General features: G+C 41.9%; 7 protein-coding genes across 7 annotated transcripts; 2 read left to right on the top strand and 5 right to left on the bottom strand.

Moving 5' to 3' along the window:
- Positions 1-228: 228 nt before the first annotated feature.
- Positions 229-1,712, top strand: EAF01_006676 (uncharacterized protein; the record flags this gene model as incomplete). Its single annotated transcript, XM_038914930.1, has 2 exons — positions 229-551; positions 614-1,712. The coding sequence occupies 2 exons, from the start codon at positions 229-231 to the stop codon at positions 1,710-1,712; spliced, it is 1,422 nt and encodes a 473-aa protein (XP_038769885.1).
- Positions 1,713-2,298: 586 nt separating this feature from the next.
- Positions 2,299-4,716, bottom strand: EAF01_006675 (uncharacterized protein). Its single transcript, XM_038914929.1, has 2 exons — positions 4,008-4,716; positions 2,299-3,743 (listed from the first exon to the last, which is right to left on the bottom strand). The coding sequence occupies exons 1-2, from the start codon at positions 4,438-4,440 to the stop codon at positions 2,314-2,316; spliced, it is 1,863 nt and encodes a 620-aa protein (XP_038769884.1). The 5' UTR covers positions 4,441-4,716; the 3' UTR covers positions 2,299-2,313.
- A 1,603-nt stretch (positions 4,717-6,319) lies between these two features.
- EAF01_006674 (uncharacterized protein) lies at positions 6,320-7,798 on the bottom strand (the record flags this gene model as incomplete). Its single annotated transcript, XM_038914928.1, has 5 exons — positions 6,320-6,807; positions 6,899-6,966; positions 7,031-7,416; positions 7,481-7,585; positions 7,655-7,798. 5 exons carry the CDS (start codon positions 7,796-7,798, stop codon positions 6,320-6,322), a joined length of 1,191 nt encoding a protein of 396 aa, XP_038769883.1.
- A 5,214-nt stretch (positions 7,799-13,012) lies between these two features.
- EAF01_006673 (uncharacterized protein) lies at positions 13,013-13,318 on the top strand (the record flags this gene model as incomplete). Its single annotated transcript, XM_038914927.1, has 2 exons — positions 13,013-13,021; positions 13,076-13,318. The coding sequence occupies 2 exons, from the start codon at positions 13,013-13,015 to the stop codon at positions 13,316-13,318; spliced, it is 252 nt and encodes an 83-aa protein (XP_038769882.1).
- Positions 13,319-13,412: 94 nt separating this feature from the next.
- EAF01_006672 (uncharacterized protein) lies at positions 13,413-16,029 on the bottom strand (the record flags this gene model as incomplete). Its single annotated transcript, XM_038914926.1, has 5 exons — positions 13,413-14,117; positions 14,256-14,311; positions 14,361-14,830; positions 14,910-15,649; positions 15,853-16,029. 5 exons carry the CDS (start codon positions 16,027-16,029, stop codon positions 13,413-13,415), a joined length of 2,148 nt encoding a protein of 715 aa, XP_038769881.1.
- An 83-nt stretch (positions 16,030-16,112) lies between these two features.
- On the bottom strand, positions 16,113-16,511 carry EAF01_006671 (uncharacterized protein; the record flags this gene model as incomplete). Its single annotated transcript, XM_038914925.1, has 2 exons — positions 16,113-16,217; positions 16,266-16,511. 2 exons carry the CDS (start codon positions 16,509-16,511, stop codon positions 16,113-16,115), a joined length of 351 nt encoding a protein of 116 aa, XP_038769880.1.
- Positions 16,512-18,526: 2,015 nt separating this feature from the next.
- On the bottom strand, positions 18,527-24,513 carry EAF01_006670 (uncharacterized protein; the record flags this gene model as incomplete). The annotated part of the gene is made up of 4 exons (XM_038914924.1): positions 24,143-24,513; positions 23,865-24,060; positions 21,900-23,814; positions 18,527-21,811 (listed from the first exon to the last, which is right to left on the bottom strand). Exons 1-4 carry the CDS (start codon positions 24,315-24,317, stop codon positions 18,527-18,529), a joined length of 5,571 nt encoding a protein of 1,856 aa, XP_038769879.1. The 5' UTR covers positions 24,318-24,513.
- Positions 24,514-24,674: the final 161 nt, after the last annotated feature.

The following is a 24,674-nucleotide window of genomic DNA, read 5'->3' as shown; positions in this document are numbered from 1 at the left end:
TGGATGGAGACTGGGGTTTGGGGAAGTTCGTCTTTGGAAATACTATAAAGATAGAGTAACCCAGCTCTAAATACAACATCAACAACATCAACAACAACAACAACAACATCATCATCATCATCATCATCATCAATTCATCCTCTCTCTTTTCAATAAGAACCTCATATTCTCTCTATACTCTTCACCTCAATAACAACAACAACAACACTTCCCTTCAATACCTTCAAAATGGCCGGTGGAATTCCAATTTCCACTACACCCCTTTCAACGGGTTTCCTTCGTGGAAAAGCTCTCATCCTTCCTCTCTCCCTCGTCATTTCTCTATTCTTCCTATGGGGTTTCTCTTATGGTTTACTCGACGTTCTCAATAAACATTTCCAAACAGTTCTCGATATCACCAAGCTTCAATCTACCGGTCTTCAAGTCGTTTACTTCGGTGGCGGTTATCTTCTCTTCTCTCCCATTGCCGCCGAAGTCATGAAGCGCAAGGGTTACAAGATTACTATCTTGATGGGTCTTTCACTTTACTCTCTTGGTGCCATTATGTTTTGGTGAGTCTTGGCATTGATTCACAGCTTTGTACCACTCGAACCATAGCTAACATAAAATCCAGGCCAACTGCTCATTTCTCTACATACGAAAATAGGATTGCCTCATTTGGTGGTTTCTGTGCTTGTACATTGGTCATTGCATGTGGACTTGCTACTCTCGAAACTGCCGCCAATTCCTATGCGGTTGTGATCGGTGACCCAGCATCCGCATCAGCTCGTCTTCAATTCTGTCAATCATGGAATGGAGTTGCTTCATTCATCGGTCCATTGATTGCCGGAAAATACTTCTTCTCGGATGAAAATGCTCACAACTTAACCAATGTTCAGTTCGTCTACCTGGCAGTTGCATGCGCTGGTGCCGCCATCGCCGTTCTCTTCCTTGTCGCCAAACTTCCTGAAGTTTCCGAAGAAATGCTCGAATCCAGCACCGTTAAGACTGAGAACTTGGCCCTCGATGAGTTTGGACATGAAATCGGTCAAGGGCCAATCTATAAGCAATACAACATGATCTTTGCCTTCATTGCTCAATTCTGCTACGTTGGTGCTCAAGTCACTGTTGCATCATTCTTCATCAATTACGCTACCGAGAATGCATCGTACTCTTCCTCCCAGGCTTCTAACATGCTTTCCTACGCTTTAATCACTTTCACCGTTGGTCGATTCATCGCCACTGCTCTCGCAACCGTTTTCCAAGCTGATTTCCTCATGATCATCTACTCCACCTTTGCTATCGCTTTCACAGCTGTTGTAGCTGCATGGCACGGAAATGGCGCTGTGGTTATCCTCATCCTTCTCTTCTTCTTCGAAGCTCCTATGTATCCTACTCTCTTCACCATGGGTACAGCCAATCTCGGTCGTCATACTCGTCGTGGTGCAGGTATTCTCGTCATGGGTGTATCTGGTGGAGCTGTCTTCCCTCCTATTCAAGGTGCTATTGCCGATTCTGCCGGCACTAGAATCTCGTATGTGGTTCCATTGGTTGGATTCGTTTATGTATTGGGATATGTTACTTTCCACTGGATTAGACATGGAAGACACATCATGAGAATTAAGGATGTCGTTGCAGCTGAATTTATGGGAGGAGGTGCAGGTGGTGTAGTTGAACAAGTTCATTATGATGGAGATAAGGTGATGAGTGTTGAGCAAAAGGAAACTATCTAAAGGATTTCCATTGTCCTTAATGATACCTTGGGAAATTTAAAAAGGTGAAATGGGATGGTTTGGGGTGTTTGGGATGGGATTATGAACATCTTGATAGATGAAACTTATTTATACACGCTTTTTGCTGGCAATTGCATGGGTGGCTTTCCTCTCTTCCTTTTCTTAGATGAGATTGAGGGATGGATGGATGAATACGATACCACAACTCGAAATGAAATGGAGACATAAATTTCTAATAAATTCACATATTCAATATTTAATTTTTGTTCATTTGGAATGTGGTGGTGCAACTGTGAATGTGATTTTATATACAAAATCTTTGAACTTTCCCATTGAAAATCACTACATTGTAGTTTTTTGTTCAACCGTACTAGATACTTTTCTACTTCTCTCCCTCTAATTTTTTATTTTATCAAACTCAGCTATATATCTAGCATCTTGGATTCATTATTTTTGTATATCTTGATACGTGTATAATTACTCGAACTAAAAGCTCGTATGTATTGTTTCTAGAGGTAGTTCGTTGAGATGATCAACCCTTTATCAGAGAAAGTTTGGATAACATGGAAATTGAATAAACATTAAACACCCATCTCACGCCTCATTCCACAACCACCTCCCCCTCACCCTCTCCCGAATCCGGCACCTCAGGACTCGGCACCGCTATTCTCGCCTCAGCCAAAAGTTCCGCATAGAGCTCCGGCTCTTCATCTTTCAACCCCTGTATCCACACCGGATGCTCCTCATCATCCACCTCATCCTCCTCCAACTCAATCCCAAATCTCAACTTCCTCTCCTTCACTAGTAACATCAAATGAAATATTCTCTCCTCATCATCCTCCGCCTTTGCCGCCTCCTCCTCCTCCTCCTCAATCTTCAAATTCCAATCCCGCTCCCACAATTTCTTCACATGCTGTTCCGAAAATCGATACTTGAGTACATTTTCCTGGGAGATGGCCCAATCGGGAAGACTCTTAAACATATGCGGAATCCTTTTCTCATACCCCATTTGCAGAAGCCTTCCTAATTTCTTCTCCTCGATCCTCTCTTCCCGATCCTTCTCCGTCGCTGCCCCAACTACTTTATTCAACTGCGCACTATATATCCCCTCAATATCTTCTTTCGGCTTATCACCTTGCACTCGCGTCGCAAACTGATATATCATATTCCCCACCGTCCACACATCCGTGCGCGCATCATAGAATTCTTCATCTGGGGTCTCAGTCTCAACGCCCTCTTCGGTGGGAATGCGTCCTCCGGGGGGAAGAAAATTCGCCGTCCCAAAATCCCCAACCTTGATATTGGGGTATACATTTCGTCGCTGCTCCGGGGTGACGGCATGAGCCGGCCATTGCAGAAACACATTCTGCGGTGCGAGATCCATGGTGATGATCATGGCGCGATTTTTATGTTCCGGAAGCGTATTGTAATCGGTATGTTCGTTGTGTAGAAAGAGAATCGCGGAGATGAGCTGTGAAAATATGTGCCAGAGGAAGAGTTCGGGAGGGAAAACACGCTCTGCTACGGTAGGGAGAGGGACATAGGGTTCGTGTCGCCAGGCCCGGCCTATGTTGACGAGATTGGCCATTTCTCTGTCTGCCTTTGCGCCGTCAGTTTTTCGATGTCCTTCGTGATATCCGTTGAGGATGCGGAAGAGATCGCCTCCATCGCAGTACTCGTAATAAGAAGCAAACATCACGATTCCTCGTTCTTCCACGGCCCCGAATTGCGATGTAAAATCGAGAAAGGCGTCGAGGGCGCAGATGTATGGATGTCCGCTTTTGATGTATTGCAGATAACACCGGTTTTCGCGGTAGCGTTTGGAGAGAAGATTGCGGGAGGTGATTAGGGTGGGTGAGGTGATGGTTGCTTCAGAGGATGGGGTGATGGGGGGTGTGTGCGAGAGGGGATCGGGTGGAGTGTGTGGAGTAGGGGGCTTTTCGCGTTTGCGCCGCGAGAGACGTTGGTCGGTGGTTTCAGATTGGAGTTTTAGAGCGTAGCGTTTTTGGGTGAGAGTGTTGAGAACGAGGTCTAGAGTGGGGGAGGGGGTTAGCTTGTGAGTTTGGATTTTTGGGGATGTAATGGGATAGGGGTAGCGAGAATACTGTGCTCTAGCGCTGGTTATCTGATCTATTTCGTTCTTTCTCAACGCTCAAACGCAGGTAAATCAAATACCCCTCATCCCATTCGACTCCTTCTCCAGAAAACATCCAACAAAAAAGCAAGCACAAAAATCTAAATCTCCCCAAAAAAACAACAAGCACAAAAATAAAAAACCAATAAAAAATAACATACAAACACTCCCAAACCCACCCACCCCCAAAATCCCCTCAAAAACCTGATTTTCCAACCCCCCCAACCTTGGATCTTCTCTCCACTTATTCCGTCTAATACTCTTCGGTTCCTTTTGCAACGATTGATAATAATGCGCTAGTCTTTCTTCAGATTCACGGATGTCGCGTTTCTTGAGGGTGGTTTTCTGGGGTGGGGAGGGGGGAGTTGCTGGATGGGAATCGGAGTGCGAGGAGGAAGAATGGGAGGGTGTATTTTGAGAAGAGTGGTGAGAGGAATTATCATCATCGTCGTCGTCGGGGTCTGAGGGATCATGACCATCGTTTGGTTCTGAGTCTGAGGTTTCTTCTTGGTCATCTGGATCTGCGGGGGGTGCTGGGGCGGCTGGAGCCGGATTATGGAATAATCCCAATGCTTGGAAAAATCTCCTGGCCATCTCGCGAAGATTCCCGAGGAGGAGGAGAATTTTGGGGGGGATGCGAGGAGCTCCGATTAGTGAGGGGTTGTGGGGTGATGCGGTGTAGATGGTGATTATGAGGGAGAGGTAGAGGTAGCAGTAATTGAGTGTGTTGCTTATGATGAATAGACGGGAGAGTTGCGAGATGTTGGGGAGATGGGGATGGGAGGGTTTGGGTTTGGGTTTTTGCTGCACCCGCACGGTTCTGTTTTGTTCGGTGAGTTCAGTGAGTTTTTGAGTTTGAATGGATTTTTACTATTCTGGGATTTGAAATTTGGACGACATGTTGTAAGTTCTGTGCTTGGAATTGAAATTGGAATTGGAATTGAATGAAATGGGTGTTAATAGCTTGAAGAATACTGAGCTACTGATTGATAATGCTGAAAGAAAATTAACAGGTATCAGCTTTGTTACAGATGGCTTTACAAGAAAAATTCATGAGAACAAAGAAATCTGCCGCATTTGTGGAGAAAGATGGGATTGATGGCTTTGTTGTTTAGGTTTATGTGAATGATTAATATATAGTAGCGAGAACTTTTCGTTTAGAAGGTGTTGAAAGTATGTGATCAATCAACTAAGGAAATTCTCCGTGCTATTTTCTAGGATTTCTCGATTTTTGGATTGGGGTATGGTTAAATAATACCTGAGTAGAGGTATGATCAAATACTAGCATAGCAATTGTAGCAATTGTAGGGAAATGAGATATTGAGTTTTTTCATTCACAGAATAAAAAGGTATGATAGATATCCTTGTGTATGTTATGGTGAGTTAGAGATAAACTATTTCTACAAGATTGATATATATCCATCTTGGAATTCTCTCATGTTATTGATTGCTGATGCGAAAATTACCGGATGTAGGTATGGTCGCTTGAATACTCTTGCTCCTTTTATTAATGAGAAGGGGAAATAATGAAGGGGAATATACGATGAGTATAGTATTATTTAATCTTCTAAATTCAAAGGATCGGTGGATCTCGAGGGATTGACATCTTATCTGTTGTATTAATATATGTGTGTATGGAAGAGGGAAAAGGGGATATAAAGTGACTCTACACACTGACTGACTGAGCGATAAACCACTCTCTATATCCCAGATTAAGCCGAGCCATTACAAACCAGAATATTTTATCTGTCAAGAAGGAATAGGTATATTACTAAAGTCAAAATCCATCATTGTTATCAGGCTTTTCAACTCCTTGCTGCTCTCTTCCCAGCAGAAAATGTTGAGAAGAATGAAGCGAGAAATCTCATTAATAAAGTACTACTATTGTAGAAAGAATGAATAATGAATGATGAATGATGAATTATAATAAGCGCATCAATTACACAGATACTAAGCGAGCGTTAAATCGATAATCTCACAAAATGGGGCTTAGAAAGCAGGATTCTGAATAGATGCTTTGGTCCCTCACTTGGACTTCAAAGTCAACAAAATGGATTCTAAATATCAACTACTCTTTTTGACTCTCGAGGCGTCAGTTTTGATAGGGTACCCATAAGTTATTTGTGTTCGCCTCCTTTTGATATCGCAAAATTGGGAATGTTAATCTGCCATAATAGCCGTGTATCTTTTAAATAACTTCCGTCGCTAAAGCAAGAATGATATCAAGAAGACTATTCTTGACTTTAGAGATTGATGAATGAGAAAGACATACTCATAAGGAGGTGGATTTTGAAAATAAAATAAAAGGAAAAGACTTGCTAATATAAACATATATATAGTTCACTCGGAGGGTATATTTTGTTGGTCTCCTTCAACTCAGATGCATTTAACTTTCCTTCCTTTTATGCACATATCTACCAACGCCATCATTATACAAGATATTTTACATTTCATCATTAATATCAAATGCAAATCAAACCATATCCCTCTCCAAATAACTCATTCTCTCATCATATTCAATCTGAATCTCCGTCCGCTTCTCAATTCTGTCATTCGGCCTCGAGACTAATTCATATTCCTCATTTTCCCGTTCCCCTCTCCTTTCATTATCAGTAAATCTTCTATTCGGACTCCCCAAGATTCTCTCCTCACTGTATCCACTTTGCCCACTCCAACTCGTAACTGTCTTCAGATTCGAAGATTGCGTATGAATAGTAGTCCCCAGAGTTAATTCATTTGACTGACGACTCGCAATGGGGTTACTCCCACCAGGAGGAGTTTTCTTGAATCCACTCCAAGAACCCGATCGTGGGCCTCCAGGTTCGGTATCTGAGCTTTCCTCGCTAGAGAAACCAAGGATTTTCCAGCTGCGAAGAAGAGGACGGAGGGTGGCGATTGATGCAGCGACTATGCCGAGGGCAATCTCAATCGTGGACCAGATGAAAACGGGAGCGATAGAATCTTTGTGTGGGAGATGAGATATTAGTCAACGAAGTGAGTTTACGCGTGTGTTATTATTTTGAATGATAACGCTAGCAAGAAAAAAACTTACACAATGAATCTGTAACGTTCAGAAAAGCCACCAGATACTTAAGACGAACAATCGTAACAGCACTCGCACTATTAAGGCACAGCTTCATGTCAGTTTCCCTGTAACTACAAAGACGATAGATTGTTTCCTTACACAATTCCCAAACTCAGAATAATCATAATCGAGAACTTCAGCCGAAGACTCATCTTGATTTTCCACAACATCGGTATTGGCAACAAGGCAAAAAGCCAGTCAAAGAAAATCGTCTCGGCCGAGATGGCATATGCAAAATTCGCAATGATACGAGGTTCGAGACAGACTCCTGGAGTTACTGTATCCCATGCTGCTTTTAATGGTCTGCATTGTGCACAACCAATAGCAAATGTAACTATTGTCCATATCCATACTATAACCAGACTGGTCCAGATGAGATATTTGTAAAAGGTCTTGACAGAAGTAATGCGAAGGAGGAGCAACCCGACGCTCGTTTTTATAATGGCTGTGCAAAGAATATAGCCGAGTTCGACGATAACTTGATACTGGATGTGTTAAAATCTTTCTACGCATGGCAAATTAACAAAGGATATAATTCATAATGTATACCTTTGCAGCATTGATCAACTGATCGTAAGTGAGCTGAACTGCATGCACTCCAATTCCATAATTAACACCAAGGTATGCAAACACTGATGCGGCAGTATGCCCGGCCTGTAAGTTCGATTAGTTGAAACTTGCTTGAGATTCCAACGCCATCATTATATTTTCGGATCCACTCACCAACCCAAGAAGAATCCAATAATCATCACTTCCAAAAGTCCTCGAAACGATTGTCCTCGTATAACATCGCAATCCAACACTCAACCAAGAAAAAAACAGACCCACGGTCACTACGGTCAGAATCTGGATTTGTCGACCCTCCATGATATAAGCAACCTCGTCGTAGTGGGTAACTATTCAGACATTAAGAGGATCAGTCATGATAAGATACAGATGTAGAATTTTTTTTCATATACAAGTTTCCGATTTAGACCCAAGCGGTTCCACATATATGAGGGGATGAAAGACTGCCTCGACTGCATGTTCGACTTCCGTACCTAGATCGCTTTAGCATATTGAGAGATAGAGGGGATTTGACGATCCGTGCAGAGATACCATACCGTATGAGCTCTGATGTCAAGTTGGGGAAGCTGAGCGATATGTATGGATGCGAGAATTAACCCTAGCAAAGTCGATACTTTCGAAGAAGAGTTTAATCCAATTTTGCTTACTTTCCGTCAAAATCCCCGAGATTGGTGCGGAACGAAAGCAAGCTAGAGCTGATTGTAATAAATACAATAAAAAGACTCATTATCCGTTTATGGAGTTTGTAGTTGTAATTGTGCTCGGTTATGCAAGGGGAGGAATTCTGTAAGACTTGCATCCTGATGGTAGGTAAGGAAGGGTCCTCGGCTTGGCAATGAGTGATGCAATTAAAATCCCCGAGGAAAAAGATCAATTGATTGAGATGCATACTACTTTAGACTTGCTCGACTTGCGACCGCTCAGACTTTGAAGTTTGAGTCCTCGGCATCTATTTTTTTTACAAACAATCAAACGACAATCCAAAAGTCGAGCATCGAAGTTAAATATTATCCTAGAAGTCGATCTGTGGGTCACGAAACTCTATGCCGGGTCAAGACCTAACAAGCACCAGAAGGAGGAAGTAACGTCTCGTCTCTCAAAACCGTATGAACTTACCGAACAGATTCACTCTCTTGGCAACCAGGGCCTCAACGATTGGCGAGATTGTCGTGTCTAAGGAATGGATTCGACCATAGTGAGCCACAAATAAGCTATAGCCTGCTCTACCACATCTAGCCAACCTTGGAACTCCCAGATTTCCCGACAGAATCAATCTGTGAACCATTCGCCCGGGAAGACCCTTAAATACCAAGAGATTGAATCTACAAAGTTTTCACGGGTATTTTAGAGGGTTCTTTCCGTGGTTGAGTTCGCTAGTTAGGTGGGGTATCAAGAGATCATCTCTCGTATTATCCGAATATAACTAATAGCTCAATACTCATTCTCCATAATAGAACACTAGAATCATGAAATTTATCTTTTGTACCCAGCGCAGTGATACACTAAATTGACTTAGGTACCTAGGCTCATGACGAATATATCGTGCATGAGCATAAGTATACGTAACACAAAATATTCTTCATCTTCCTTCTCCGCAGTCAACTGCAAATGGAAGAAAGGAAGTATCATTACCGACCCGTTACGCTCAGTCCGAGGGGTTGCCACCTCCTTTGTCATCGCTTGATATATATATACCTATCTAACAATCTAGCTATTGAAGATCTTTAAGTAGAAATCTTTAACTTGAATAGAATAATACTGTACGTTCCACTATACCATGACAAATACACATTTCCTTCCCGAGAAACAAGTGCCGGAACCAGACTTCTCAACGTTTTGGAGATTTACCGAATGCTAGATAAAAAACCAGCTCACGCCCAATCTTAAAGGTCGAGGGTCTTCTTACTTTTATAACACCCTTTTACATGCCAGCCTACCAAGAGAGGCATCTGGCGCACGTGATACGGATTGATATGCTGCGATCGACCGAAATGATTGGGATCAGGTTTATTATTATAATAACCTTGGTGTATAGCATATAAACGAGGCGCTAAACCCAATCCCGACCATTTCCTGTGATATACACCAGAACCCTCATCTAGCATACTAAGTCGGGTACCCTACTTTCTGGTCACCCCTGTTTTGAGCCACTCATTTACACTAAAAATGGCTTTCTTAGCTTATTAATATCTCTATCAAAATATTATATAATTTATCAAAAATTCATATGTATATAATTCAGATCATTTTAAGCTTATTCTGAAAATGTTAGATTTTTAGGATTTTTCTAGGTGGAGATCTGAAGCTTTAAAATATTGATTTTTTGATTTATATAGGAATTATATATAAATTTAAAATCAGTTTTAAATCTTTAACAACTTTTTAATGAAAATTGTTAAAATTAAGTTATAAATTTTCATTATTTATAATATAAAACATTCAGAAAAATTAGAAAAATTTCAATTAATAAGTATTTATAAAATTACTTTCAAAATTACAGGGATTATTTTTCCCTACTTAAATTATATCTCTATAACTATTAATTCTTTTTAATTTTTTCTAATTTCTATATAAATTCAAGCTCAAAACTTTCAAAAGTGTAATTAGTTTCTTTTTATTAATTATAATTGAAAAGTTATTAAAGATTTAAAACTGATTTTAAATTTATATATAATTCTCATATATATTAAAAAATCGATATTTTGAAGCTTCAGATCTCCACCCAGAAAAATCCTAAAAATCTGAAATTTTCATAATAAGTTTAAAATGATTGAAATTATATATATATAGTACTAGGACACAGCTATTCGTCGGCCGGATTTTACTCGGGAATCTATTAATACTATTCTCTTATTCAATTCTATTTATTAAATCAATTCTTTAATATTTTAATATTAAATTTTGATAATCTCTTAGTATATATATATATACATAATAATTGATATAATTTATATAATAATATTATAGCTTAAGCTCTTAATATTTAGTATACTAGTCATTTGTTATAATATAATGTTACGATGGTCTGCCACAATAGACGTCACGTGACCCCGACGCTTAGGTAACCGGATCAGAGGGATCATTAGTGATCCAGTTGATCGGATCAGAAGGATCATTTGTGATCCGACTGAGCACAGAGAACGAAGGTCTATATAAGGGAATGGGTTTCATTACAATGTAGAGCTTCGTGCTCAAGAACAATCATTAGTTTCATTACTATAGTTACGAGAATTGCAACCAGTTACAACCTTATTGAATTCCTACTTGAAGTCTAGTCTAAACCACCTCGAGAGATCTCTAGCCACTTCCACGTGACCCTAGAGGCAGCTCCCGTAACATTGTTTTTGAGATATTTTTGAATATTGTAATAAACAAAAGTAAGATAGAATATATTAGGTAGAGGTTTGAGAATGTTTTATAGATAGCTTAGAATACATTAAATAATTAATTATTTATAAATTTGAGAGCTAATATGAGGAATAAAATAGAGACTTATATGTTACGGGAGCTGCCTCTAGGGTCACGTGGAAGTGGCTAGAGATCTCTCGAGGTGGTTTAGACTAGACTTCAAGTAGGAATTCAATAAGGTTGTAACTGGTTGCAATTCTCGTAACTATAGTAATGAAACTAATGATTGTTCTTGAGCACGAAGCTCTACATTGTAATGAAACCCATTCCCTTATATAGACCTTCGTTCTCTGTGCTCAGTCGGATCACAAATGATCCTTCTGATCCGATCAACTGGATCACTAATGATCCCTCTGATCCGGTTACCTAAGCGTCGGGGTCACGTGACGTCTATTGTGGCAGACCATCGTAACAAACAAATGCTTTTAGATGTTACGATGGATCAAGTAATAGACTGTAGAATCACCAACTTATAGGCTATAATGGTATTATAGGCCTCGGTGATTCAATTATAGTATACTGGGGGACATTAGGCATTTAAGGACACTTCAGGTATATATATAGTATTAGTTATAGAATACACTGAATCATAGGATGTGGTTCCTAGGACAATAGGGTTCTAGGAAGAATAAGTAATACAGGGCATAGTAAGCAAGAGAGGTCTTACTAGGATTAGTAAGCTCCTAAGGGATTAGCTTTAGAATAGGAAATAAGATAGAACAACAAGATTCACAAAATTAGTGTCATATAATAGATTGTTTTATTAATCCTATTAATTATTATTAATAGGATTAATGGGATTTCATTACTCTTATTACTTTTAATGAGTAAGATTGGTGAGATAATAAAGTGTGAAGGTTTATATAAAGGAAAGGGTTTCTTTATATATAGAGCTTTATGCTTAAGAACAATTATTAGTTTCATTATTATAATTACGAGAATTACAATCAGTTACAACCTTATTGAATTCCTATTTGAAGTTTAGTCTAAACCATTTCGAAAGATCTCTAGTCATTTCCACATAACCCTAGAGGCAGCTCCCGTAACATTAGATACTATTAAATGTGTTTAATAGAATTGAAATCAGGATTATAAGAAAGCTTGAAATTAATTAAAGGAATATTCCTAGCCCTAAATTATTCTAGTACCTTATTAGCTTAATATATAAGAATATTATCTTATATAAATTAATATCCTTCATCTCATTCTTTTTCAAATGAAATTACTTCCGTATTAAAGATTTTAATGTAAAAATTAATATTATATTCAAACTTCTTACTCTTGAAATCTTTATTCATAATATATAATTGATTTTTTTCAATATTATTAAAACCTTCCTATATCATAATCTTTATATTCTTGTATACACTATATATTTAAATCATTTTCCGCTTTTATTTCTAACTTAGAAAGTGGAACACCTCCTAGTTGATAAGAGAACTAAAGACGATCAAGCACATGTAAGTTATAGCTTTATATGACGCCCTTGTGAGGACGCGAATCATAACATCCTGTATCGTGTTTTATGTGGCTTGACAGTAGGAGTGGTTGAAGTTTTAATGCGCGGCATCAGAATTCCAATAAACCAAGAAGATGTAAATTTGTAGAGTGCGTACCTAATATGAGATTTAGTTGAGCCCAGATCAAAATAATGATAAATGTTTTCTGAATCATTACAGCCCAATTGCACCGGCGCGCAATTCGGTCACTATCGGGCGGCTGAGCAAATTGCATGAGCATAATGACCAACCTTGCCAAACTCAGCCTAACCCCACCAAATCTTTCCCTATATTTATTACATTTTGACAATCTTTTTCACGTCCCATATGGGATATTCATCCCTCGCTCAAGCTTTTAACCTTCTACATCAACTTTATCTCGATCAGAAGAATCTGCAAAGTGGTGTATACATTTCTTTATACACATCCACCAGTATCGCTAACTGAATAACAGCCAGTTGATTTTGATTATCTTCGCCAACCCCACTTTGGAAAGAGTTTCTCGACAGATGCACATCCATCCCCTTTTGAAATTTCTGCCGCTATCGCTAACAGAAGTAGTACGAGAGAAATCCGAAATCCGGCTAAGGAGATTCGGTTTACCGCAATGCCTGAAGTAGGGCCGCCGACTATATCCACATTTGTACCAATTCTAATGCGAAGAACGCAGGTCGGGGCTGTGGAAACTTCCAAGGGAGAATACGAATATATTGAATGGTTTACTTTTGGGGCGGCTACCTATCCGAGACTTATGTCATGGAGGGCCTCTAAAAACGACTCCGGCAGAATAGGTATTGGTCCAGGATTTGTGGGCCTTCGTGATGCAAATGTAGATGTTGAGGGTGAGGAACTTCCTGCGGGAAAGACCGTTGTTGTGTCAGAAATGGAGTTTAAATTAGTGGCAAAAACATAGCAAAGATATTCTGCATTAGAATGGAAAGATAGTCTTGAAAATGAATGCTCCTGTGCTGAAGCCCAACATTGCTTCAACTCTGCAATCGCTGCCACTATCTCCGCTGTAATAAGGTCTTTGACTCTTCGACCGGTCTCAGTATTGCCTCCGCAATAGTTTTCCCAATTGACAAACACACCCAAATCTCCAACTTGAAATCCTCATCGCCATCGGGAAGATGCAACCGGACAGTATCGGTCAACCTCGTGCCTCCTTCTTGATGTCTCTTCCAACTTGTCTTGATACCTTCATAGAAAAGGCAAGCTCCAAAGGTGCTCTCTAGCTTGTTGATATCAGCCATTACTGCTATGTTCGTACTCATGGTCTCAACCTGGAGAGTGCCTGACATTTGAGATGTTCCATTAAAGTCCACATCTTCCAAGGTATGGTTGACACTAATTTTACGTTGTTCGTGTGTAACTGCAGTCAACGGTACGGAGAGGGATGGATCCTTAAATGCAGGTCCGTTCGTTGATTGAGAGGGGGTCGAATCGTGGTTGGGGAATGAATCATCACGCCTTCGTTTGGTAAGCGGGCCATTCGCCTCTGCCTGTGGCTCTAAACTCCTAGCAGCCCTTTTGCCAATCGCATCCTGTTTATCAGTGGTAGAATCATGATCGTCCTTCTCTGCGAGCTGATTGCTGTACACCCATGGGAGGCGGAACAGATTCTCCTTCACATGAAGACCACGATGAGCGTAGGATTTAAGTTTAAGAGCGTTGCAGACTTCTGCATAACTGTCCCATTTAATTAGTGGCGTCTTTAGCAAAAGATATTAGCGATTGCATTCTTTTTATTGAGAGCGACACTGATGCAGAAAGCAGGATTGAATTGGTATTGCAAGTTATTCGCTGGAATCTGCTTTCCACTGAGAGTTTCCACAATAAGGGCGACAAACCATTTGTCGTTTTTCTTGAGACAATCTTGAGTAATTGTGAAGAAGAAATTTCTGCCCTGAAAACATGTTAGAGGGGTCTTTATCATTTGGAAGATGGATTTTTACTAGCAAAAGCCTCATAAACCAAATCCGCCTTCTCACCCCAGGTTTTTGCCAGTCCATCGTCGATCATATTTATCGCATCAGCTGCTACGGTCCATCTCTGAATAGTCCAAAGTGTTTTATCAATATTTTCGACCGTTGGTTCACTACAGCCTGTCTGGCCAAGGCGGACAATACGAAAGCAAGACGCGAGAAACCTGTAATTCCATGCCGTTTTTTTTGCTTGGTGAACACATTTAGAAGACTGCAGCCACAATTGATCCTCGATACATTTGGATAAACTGTTCTTCACACCGAAATCCACGATAGGTTGTGTGTTCACTTCATCAACCTCGTTTTTAGGAGCCTTCAATCCCAAGAGGATCTTTCGCACAATAGCTGTTGAAATTTTCGTGCACTCTACCAATACCGTTGAGTCCTCAACAGATTTTCTACCGCCATTACTTTCATTATTGGAGGTTTCTTGGCTAGAACTATTCGAGGTAACGAAGCGTGTTTTTTTACGGGCATTCTTGCCCGTAATGCTAACGCGACTGGATTGCTTTTTGGTACCCAGGGTGATGAACAAAGAAGATAGTACGTTCCCGAAGTGTTAGAAAGGAGCCACAAAGACCTATGATCTCCGATAGAGCTTCATAATCGCTAAAAACTCTGTCAAGCATGTCCACAAAAGCCATCAGCTCGTCCAGCGTGACGGGCCGGTACACAGTCGAAACAACAGCCAGTATACTTCTACAGAGCTCAGCATCTTCTGAATGCATGATTTGGTCTAACATTCGCTGGTAGAGGGCATTGAGTCCAGGCGGTAATAACGTCACCTTCTGTAGAGCTTTCCATCTCGAAACATTTGACAGCTCTTGGCAGATCAAAGCCACCCAAAGAAAAGTACCGTTTGCGTTTAGTGTTAAATACTGCTGGATAGCTTCCCGTGTATCATTGTGGTATTTGTTTCGCTTTGCTAGCCACTCCACCTTGAACTGGATAAATGTCGCAACAGCAGCAGAGACGGATTTTTCATTAAGCTCGAGACAAAGCCTTAGCTTCTGCGTTACAGTGTCGAGGGTCCTCTCGATATTTGGCCAGTTGCGGCTAGAGACAATCCACTTAATACGAGGAGATATTGACGAAGTCTGCACGATGACGTCGAACAATTTTGGCAAGTCTGCTACACATTCGTCGAGCGTATCGACGATTAAGTACACGTAATCTAAGCTGGGGTCTTGCAACATATTAGCGATGATCTCGGAGAGCACAACCCAAGTATTTGTATCCTCGAAGAGCGTTTTACCAGCCTGGTCATACTTCGTCCGTATGTGCGAGATGAGAGACGGCTGTTGGTCAACAAGCAAATGAATTAGACCTTGTAACACGGCCGTGGCGTAATTAATCCGGGAGTCAGTGGCCTGGCAGAAGAAGTACGATAGAAGAACCGACTTGGCTTTGGACCTCTCTAGCTCGTTGATAACTCCGCAGAGTAGCATCGTCTTGCCCTTACCAGGATCGCCCTCGATCCCAAGCAGCTGGCTTTGCTAGTCGCTGCGCCATTGTCAGAACTCGGGGTTGTCGAGGGGGAGTTGTATGAGTCTTGTAGTAAACCACCCTTGGTGCCCTCAATACGCTTCTTGTTATCGCGCGGATCAGAAAGCCGTAAGTCTTGGATACATCTCTGCATCTTGTGGAACTCGTCTAGGAGCCGAGTGTACGCACTTGCTAGTCCTTCGCCGTAGATAGGGAGTATATAGACATCAAAAATGCCTAGTAAGCAGTACGCTTTATCTTCTTCCAGCTTGGTCTAGCGATGTTGTATCCACCGCAATCGCTCCTCAACGCTAAATTGAGACAAGGAACATCCCTCAAGCGCTATATGAGGAATATTGGTTATTTCGCAAATTTATCTTATTAACAAACTTTTATCACCAAGTCGCTTGCCTTCTCGAGAGAAGAATTCGACAGAAGCCAGGGCAAGGAGCTCTTAGAGCGTCCAGCCCCGAGTGAACCATCTGCTTTTCCGGAAATCCGATTCCCACAGCCGCAGCATACACTTGTGGTTACCGCCGACGGAACACCCAGAGATGTCCGACAAATAAACATAACATCGAGTTGCGTTACAGTACTAACGAAACATAGAGTTGATAGATCGTGAGAGTTCGGCATTGTTGCTCTTGTTGATACAGCAAGTGCCAATCCAAAAGTAACATAGACCATCCTGCCTAGCCTGTTCTCCACAGAATCGGATTTTCTCGTAGCCAGGCTTGACCTCGCCAGTACCGTTTACTATATCCTCAAAGGTAACTTCCTCGTTGTCTGGTCCTCATGTATGCGACAGTATGGCGTAGGGGGGAATCTGATCGTCACCAATGAAGTCCTTAGTGAGGGTGAATTTGCCCGTCTCGTTGTGTAGAAGACGCATGACTAGGTGCGGAGCCAGACGCTAGGAAGCAGTTGAAGTCGGGTGGGGTTCAGAGACAGCAGGGTGGAGCGGGGCATCAATGAGAGGCGGGTACCTGACGATTGAGGTTAACAATACAAAGCAAGGCGAGGACATCTAATACGTTATAAAAAAAAGATTGCCGTCCTCTTCTGAAGATTGTGAGAAGCTTTGTTTCATGGGCCTGACGTTCTGGCTGCACAGCCCACACTTAATCACAATGAGGCTGAATGCAACCTTAGAGCTCTTTAGCTGTATGCAAGGAGACTTCATCATAGATATTTTAAAAATATAATTAGCACATCAATATATAGATAGAATGAAGCTTTAAAACAGTTATGGATTGTTCCGAGGAAAAGTGACAAAACCTAAATGATCTTCCGTGGAGGATTGGAATCATGATTACTAAGCATTGTCTGAATCGTCAGACAATCAACTGAGCCTCTTACCTAATAAGTGCCTAAGAATATGTTGCTTGAATACTGGACCTACACATATCCTTTGCACACCGCGGGCAATACAGTTAGCTACTGTTGCAATCTCGCCTGATTTGAATTTTCATCTAGGACAAATGGCTTAGGCCTTCGAACATCTCAGGGTCACCTAGATCGTAGGAGTGATATTGCTGTAGGATATCGTTTATAGGACACATCTCCTATGGCTGTATATGTCCCAGATGGTTTGTCCTATATACCCTCTCATCCTAGGACAAATATCCTAGGACAGATTCAAGTCTAGGATCATTATACCAGCACAGTTATCACACTAGGACTACTTCAGTCATAGGGCTAGTGTCCTATCTAACCTTGTATCACAGGACAATATTCCTAGAGTACTTTATACTCTAGGTTCCCCAAGATCCATAATTTTCCTAAGCCATTACCCCAGGGGTGGCCAGAAAGTAGGGTACCCGACTTAGAGCGTAGTGACATGTAACTTACAAAACATCTCGACAAACCAAACAAAAGCAACATTTTAATAAAGCTTTGTCTAAAACATCTATCACTTTCCACCCCCTTACTGATACTCTTTGTTGCTTTTAAGTAAGGGTTGGACATGCTGTGTACTCGGTATTGTCAGGTAGGTATCGCATAAGAATTCCAGATTTTAGAATTAAAGATCAAGCTCTGTCTTTTCTAGCAAGGAAGACGATACGAACTACCGGGTCACTAAGACACAGTAAACTAAGCCGTCCACGTCACTTCCACCATCATAGGACAATTTTTAGCCTTATCAAATACTTTCACGGAATAATTTCTTATGATACTTTGCATTGTTCAGACGATCCCTCGTTGGAACTCGCGAAATCATGTTCATGAGCCTCGCTCTTCTTGCCGAGCACTTGGATCAAATGTTGAATGATTAACTGTTGCTTTCTATTAATACTATTTACTAATGTATGATATGATTGATTAAATCAACCAAAGATATCTATTGATTCCATGGGACCATTTTCATCTAAGCACCAAGCCAGATGCTAGCCATTTTGGCATGCCAGATAGACCATTCCCACCTGTATTCCTATGATGCGCAATTATTTATGTAGCACTTCCTGATTCAATAATCCATCCCAGAAAAATGATTCCAGCAAAAAGTAACATTCGATGGAATGAATGCTCAGGTATCTCGAATGATAAAAATGTAATTCCTTCCCGTCCCAAACCGCCACTGTACACATTTTAGAAGCCAAGCGAACGCCACAAGTAAACTCCTCTTCAGAATCATGCTGGATGGCTTGGAATCAATTATCCCAGTCGCCTTCATCGTTGCGCTCAACAGAAGCTCCCTTTCCGGAAATTAAACTCGCTCCTTTTGGTTTACCTCGTCCTCTTGAGATTGAACTGGACCTAGCTCGCTTCTTTCGCCCCCCTGTAGATCCATTGGTACCAGCCTTTCTCTTACGGCCTCTTCCGCTGCCACCCGGCGGGCCTGGTGTGCCGTCTTCATCATCACTAGGCGTACTCATTCTACCTCTCTCGTCAATCTCGTCGTTTTCTGCTGAAACCTTGAAGTCGTGATCTACATTGAGTAGTTCCACAAAGGCTCGACATTGCGCTTCCATTTTGTCCTCAGACTCGCAACTAGTCATTCTACCACAAACTTCGCTCCAGAATTTGTCTCCAGAGACGCTTGTTACCTTTACCGGAGTCCGGCTAAGATCTCTGGTTGCACCTTTGACTTTTCCATCTCTATTCATCAATCCAAACTGACGTCGAAGATATGTACGAGCCTCCCACAAATTCGTAAGCATGATTGAAATTGCAGTGAGTTGTTGTAGGCGCATTAGATCTCGCTTTGGTACTTCTGGATGAATATGACCATTTGCATCGGTTTCATTTGCTGGTTGGTCGAGGCTGATATGAAGGACCTCTGTCTCAATCGCATGAGCAATGCCCGTACCTGTACCAGCAACCAATTTTTCCATCGAATCGATAGTTGATAATAATTCATCCACAGTTTGATATTCGAAGAAAGCTAGATTCTCGATGATGAATTGTGCGAAATCCAAATGATGTGGTAGATCTTCAATAGTGTCGAGTTTTGCCGGGTCAAAATTGATTCGAGAGCATAGGCTATCGAACAATTTCTTTCTGTTCTTGACTTTACTGATTTTCATGATTTCAATCATCATCCAGAGTTTCGAAGTGAAAGGATTAAGTGTAGCACCATGAGTGTCCTTGACTACATCTCGCTGGTATGCGTACGCAGCCAAAACAGCTCGCATATATTCCTTCTCAAGAATCGTCTCATGCTTCTCGTGAAGAGCCCTGTGCTCCCTGAATGCAATGTCGGCAATTTTGCTGGTAGGTGAAGTTTCCAGGGCGATGAGGGTGCAAGCAGTTTCCTTGGGATGGACAAGACCTTGTCTATTGATGCTTGCCACAACCTCTGCAGCAAGAAGTGCTTCCTTATCTTGGCTACCAAGCGCAATGCGAGCAATATCTTTCAAAAATCTCTGTGCGATGTCCAATGCAACACCGTCACCTTGACTGCCGCCCATGACACCCAATTTCGCCTTTGAATCTGTGCCAGTGCCGACCGCACCATCGCCACTTTCCTCTGATCGCTTTTCCTCAATCGAAAGATATTCCTTGAAGGCTCTCATCACAATCGTCTCCAATTCTAAATCCTGATCACTAAATACTTGGATAAATGTGGTGTAAACGTTGGCGGCGGAAAAGTTCTTCGGCCAAGATTGACAGACCATACCCATTGCATCAAGCGCATGCTTCCGAACCTCCATAGGCTGAGAAGGTGTCGCAAATGGTGCAAAAGTATCAACCATCAGTTTCGAAACCGAGTTGCCTTTCATCTTTGGAAACTCCTTCTCCTTGAAAATCTCATGTTGAGGATCAAGGTCGCAGTGCTTACCACACATGCCACAAATAAGGAGAAGTTTTGTCAATTTCTTAACAAGATCAGCTCGCTTCGGATCGTTCAAATCGATGCTTTTCATCTTCTGAATACCAGCCAAACTAGATAATACGACTCTTGTTAAGTTATGATAATCGTCAAGGACACTACTAATGATCCATAAACACGCAACAATGTCATCTAAAATAGATTTGGGACTGCGTGTCATGGTTGGCAAAAGATGCTTCCTAATCTCAGTGAGGAAACCATGTTGAACCTTAGGTAAACTGGGAAGGACGTAGCGGAAGATGATAACAACTGAACGATAGATAGCAGCTTCATCACCACTACCGACGTTTGCAACATATGGCTGTAATAATTGGATTTGATCAGCTGTGAATAGATTTGCATTGGACTTGGCAAATATGGTGAGTACTTCTAGAGATTCCCGAATGTTTGGTGCATCGGAATCCTCAGAAGCGGCGTTATCAATAATGGTCTCAAACATAGCAGCAACAAGTGCTTTGCAGACCTTGAAATTCGCGTCAGGGTATTTCGACTTTGGTGAAAGTAGATTTTGAAGCACTTTGTCTAACACACCAGAGGTTCCATTTTGTCTTTGGGCCGTCTTGACGATCAAGGTAACGTGATCCGAAATAGCAAGTTTTGCTTGAACTGATGTATCTTCAGATGCAGTTATTTTGTAGAAAGGTAACATCCAAACTTCCTCAATCGTTGACCGAGCTAATTCTTGAACACCGTCATCAAGGTCGGTGACTCTATAGAGGATAGCATCTGCAATAGAAGCCCTGACATCTTTATTGGTGTTGTTCAAATAGATGTCTTTTAGTAGTTTCATGGCTCGTTTTCGAACACCGACACCACTATCATTGACACGGTGAAGGATACTAGGAGTCATCTCCACCTCGAGTGATGGTACCAATGAGATGCATTTTCCGATGAGACCCAATGCCGAATCTCTTACACCAACTGAAGGATCATTTGAGCACCTCAAAATCATTTGCTTGGCGGTAGGCTCTCTTTCAAGAATGGTTGGATCTGTTTCCAGAACCTGGTTTACACTCTTCAGACTCTTACTTCTGACGGTAGCTTGTTCGCTGAACATTGATCGAAGTAGTATATCCAGCACACGACTGAATGATGTACAAAAGGTTGAATGCAACAAGGTCACAGAGTAAGCTAAGCGGGCATGACTAGGATCAACTGAGCCATGACCATATTCTGTAGAATACCATTTTTTATCTGTGATCATCATCCTAAGTCGGTATGCCACTTTACCATAGTTCTCCTCGATGCGCTCGTGATCAGGATCACTATCAGGAATGTTGTCATATTCATCTGCTAATTGTGAAGCCCATTCAACAATCAAGAGAGAAATACTGCTGGCTAGCTGAGGATCGGCAAAGCAGCGGCCTTCCATGAAATCTAGGCACATGAAGTAAGGTCCACCCCATGTCAAGATCTCATGAGTATTTGCTTCGTGTTTAAGTGATTCTTCAACCATTCTTGAAAGAGCCTGTCCCATGCGTCCATCTCGATTTTCAAGCGAGGCGGCACTCTTTCGAACATGGAAGTGCAATTCCGAGATTGCTGCACCCATTGACCCAAGAAGATCAAGGGCCATATTCTTGGCAGGAGCAGGTGTTTTTTTCTGCCTCAGCGAGCTGAACCATTTTGAAGAGAAATAGGCGTAAGAGTAGTTCTGCAGCAGGCCAGTCCGGAGAGTTCAAACATGTTACAAAGTCTTCGACAAAGAGGTCTAGCAGATTCCGGTAAGGTGTATCGCCATTCTTCGTAGATTTAATTGCTCTACTAACAATGAAGTTGACCACATATCCTGTGTTCTGTGTCGCACTTTCCAGTAGTGAAGCTCCGCAGTCTTTCAGCTCTTGGATCGCTGTGACGTTCTGCTCGATTGCTCTTCTTTCTGTATCGTATCGTCGACGATTATCAGCATCATTGATTCCATCCTCTTGGCCCTCATCATCTCCAGTTAGGGCATCCTGTGCCTTTCGTCTTCGCTTCTCTTTCGCATCGTCCGTCTTGCTGGCACTTGTCTGAATCAGCTTCATAATCAATGCCGAGACAAGTTGAATGCTTCCCCCATCCGCCAATTTAAATTGTCTAGCGCTCTGTTTGGTAACAGGAAGCTTCTCCAGGGATGTCAGGATTTCATTAAAGATTTCTGCTCTTTCTTTTGGATTGTTGTTGAATACTTGTCCAAGTACATCCATCGCTATGACTCTAAGATTGTCGAATTTGGGGATACCAAGTACGGAGTCTTTCTCCGCATGAGCATTCTCGACAAATATTAGTTTGGAAGCTGCATATTCAAGACTGTTGATGACCGTTTCAGATAAATCAATATTGGCCACGAGAACTGCCATGAGTGACAAAAGGCGTCTGCATTGAGCAAGTAGATTAAGGATAGCTTTCTTCTGGGCAGATAGGAGCTTAAACAATGTTGAAGTCGACCCCGTGCTACGAAGTTCCACAATCGGGATTATGAAATTCTCCATAATATTTTTGAAGGCATTCAGAGCGGATTGAATTAGGTCTTCCGAGTATAACTGCTTCTCGTCACGCCCGCCAGTCATAATTCTGAGCGAGGTGCGAGCAGATTTGAGTCCAAGTTCTGCATTCGAAATTTGTAAAATCAGACTTTCGACATCTGACTCTCCCATCTCCTCGTCGATCTTCAAGTCGAGTGTCTCAGCTTCTTTTAAAGCAGCTTCGGACAATTTTTGAATTCGAATCAAGTCTTCCAAGGGAACCTGTTTGATTCTGCCAACTTCAATAATCCTGTTCAAGAGGCCCTCGAGTCGCATTTGAGCATTGGCCGCAAGGCCAATTCCCTCGTTCGTCGAGATAAGAAAATTGCTAGAGATGTTAGTTTCAGGCTGGAATTGATTTTCGGCCTCAAAAACATCTTGAAGATATTCTCGAAGGTTTCGCGCGGCAATATCGGCCTTCTCTCTTTGGTCGATCACTCCAGAGACATTCCCTTCATATTCATCAGAGCCCGCTCGTCTTCGGTTCTTGGGAGGACTTTCAGGAGAGTCTGGAAGAGGTTCTACAACCTTGTATTCCTCTGGTTTTATCTGTGATTGCGGAATGACAACGGATATGCCTGGTTGTGAGGAAGATAGTGGGATGTTCTGACTTTGCTTGCCATCCTGGAAAGCGGCCGGTGCAGCTTGTGGAGGGACCGATGATTGAATAGGCGCTATTTTGGGACTGATCTTCATGACATGTAAATTTGACGCAGGGCTTGGACTTGGTTTGTGAACAGGCGCAAGTGCCTTTGGCAAAGGAATTTCGACCGCGATTTGTGACTTTGCTTTAGGCGCGACGATCGCATATTCAGCAGCAGGCTTCGTGGTAGTGGCTTCAGAAAATATAGTGGTGTTTGTATTCGCAGTATGGGCCTGCGAAATCGAATTCACATAGCTGCTACTTGAATTTCTCGACTTGGATTGCGACTTGGTCCTCTGCTTCTGGATTTTATGCCTCATAGCTGGCACTTCTAGACGCTCCGCTCTCTTATACTCCACTTTGGTTGAGTCGTATAGCATCTGTGCAAAGGGTGAAAGGTTTGGTTTCAATGAAGTAGCATCAGGAAGTGATGCGATCTTTGGTCCGATCTTGAAGTTACTTTTTCGAACGTCAGTCAGATCGAATTGTTTTCCGGATTTCGAACTTACTATATGGTATGATCCTCTGGTTTAAGCAACTGTTCAAGATCTTTCAGAGTTCTCTGCAGGCGCTGCGAGGTCTGATATGGGTTCGTTGCTTCGGCGTTCAAGCTTTCTAGACTTTCTCTGCCTTGTTGAGTTTCTGCTGCATTTGAAAATAACGAAGAGGAAGAACCAAGTCCTATTGTGGGTAGAGGGATAATATCTGTAAATTTAATGTTGTTAGGAAGACTGATAACAGTAATTGCGGATAGGACAGGTTTGAAAGTGAAGAGAAGGCAAGGTACCAGAATTGAAGGGAACGACAGAAGAAAAAGGTGAATATGGAAGAGCTTCGTCGACGGTGAATGGTCGTGGCCTCATTTGACGGGTTTCACTTGAGGAAGACGCGCCAGTTGACCCATTATGGCCATTCTGGTAGTTGTATCCATAGCCATAGCCATACCCATGACTTGAATCCATGGTGAACTTGTTCGGCGTGGTGAGGCGTGGATGGGCGCAAGGCCGGAAGGCTCGTAGAGGTGTGATGCGAAATTAAAGACCCAATAGAATTGAATTACAAGATCATATCGTTGTACAATCCAAAGTCGTTATCCCCAATACATAGTGCTCCCCTTGAAGCATAATAATAATAAAGGTTGTCGGCGAACGACCAATTTGACTTCACCATTGAATATTATTCCTAGTAGCCGTCCGTTACAACTTATGTAGGCAGCCTTGCGCTAAAGATCTGGATTGGATGGGCCGTCACTAGCGGCTTTTTGGATTTCACCTTTGGGCCTTGCATGCATACCTTGTAGGTATAGAAATTTATTTTTG

The sequence above is a fragment of the Botrytis porri genome, assembly GCF_014898465.1.
Source record: "Botrytis porri strain MUCL 3234 chromosome Unknown BPOR_008, whole genome shotgun sequence".
In the NCBI taxonomy this organism is placed as follows: Eukaryota; Fungi; Ascomycota; class Leotiomycetes; order Helotiales; family Sclerotiniaceae; genus Botrytis; species Botrytis porri.
Note: the sequence above shows the minus strand (reverse complement) of the source record. Positions and strands in the feature narration are given on the sequence as shown.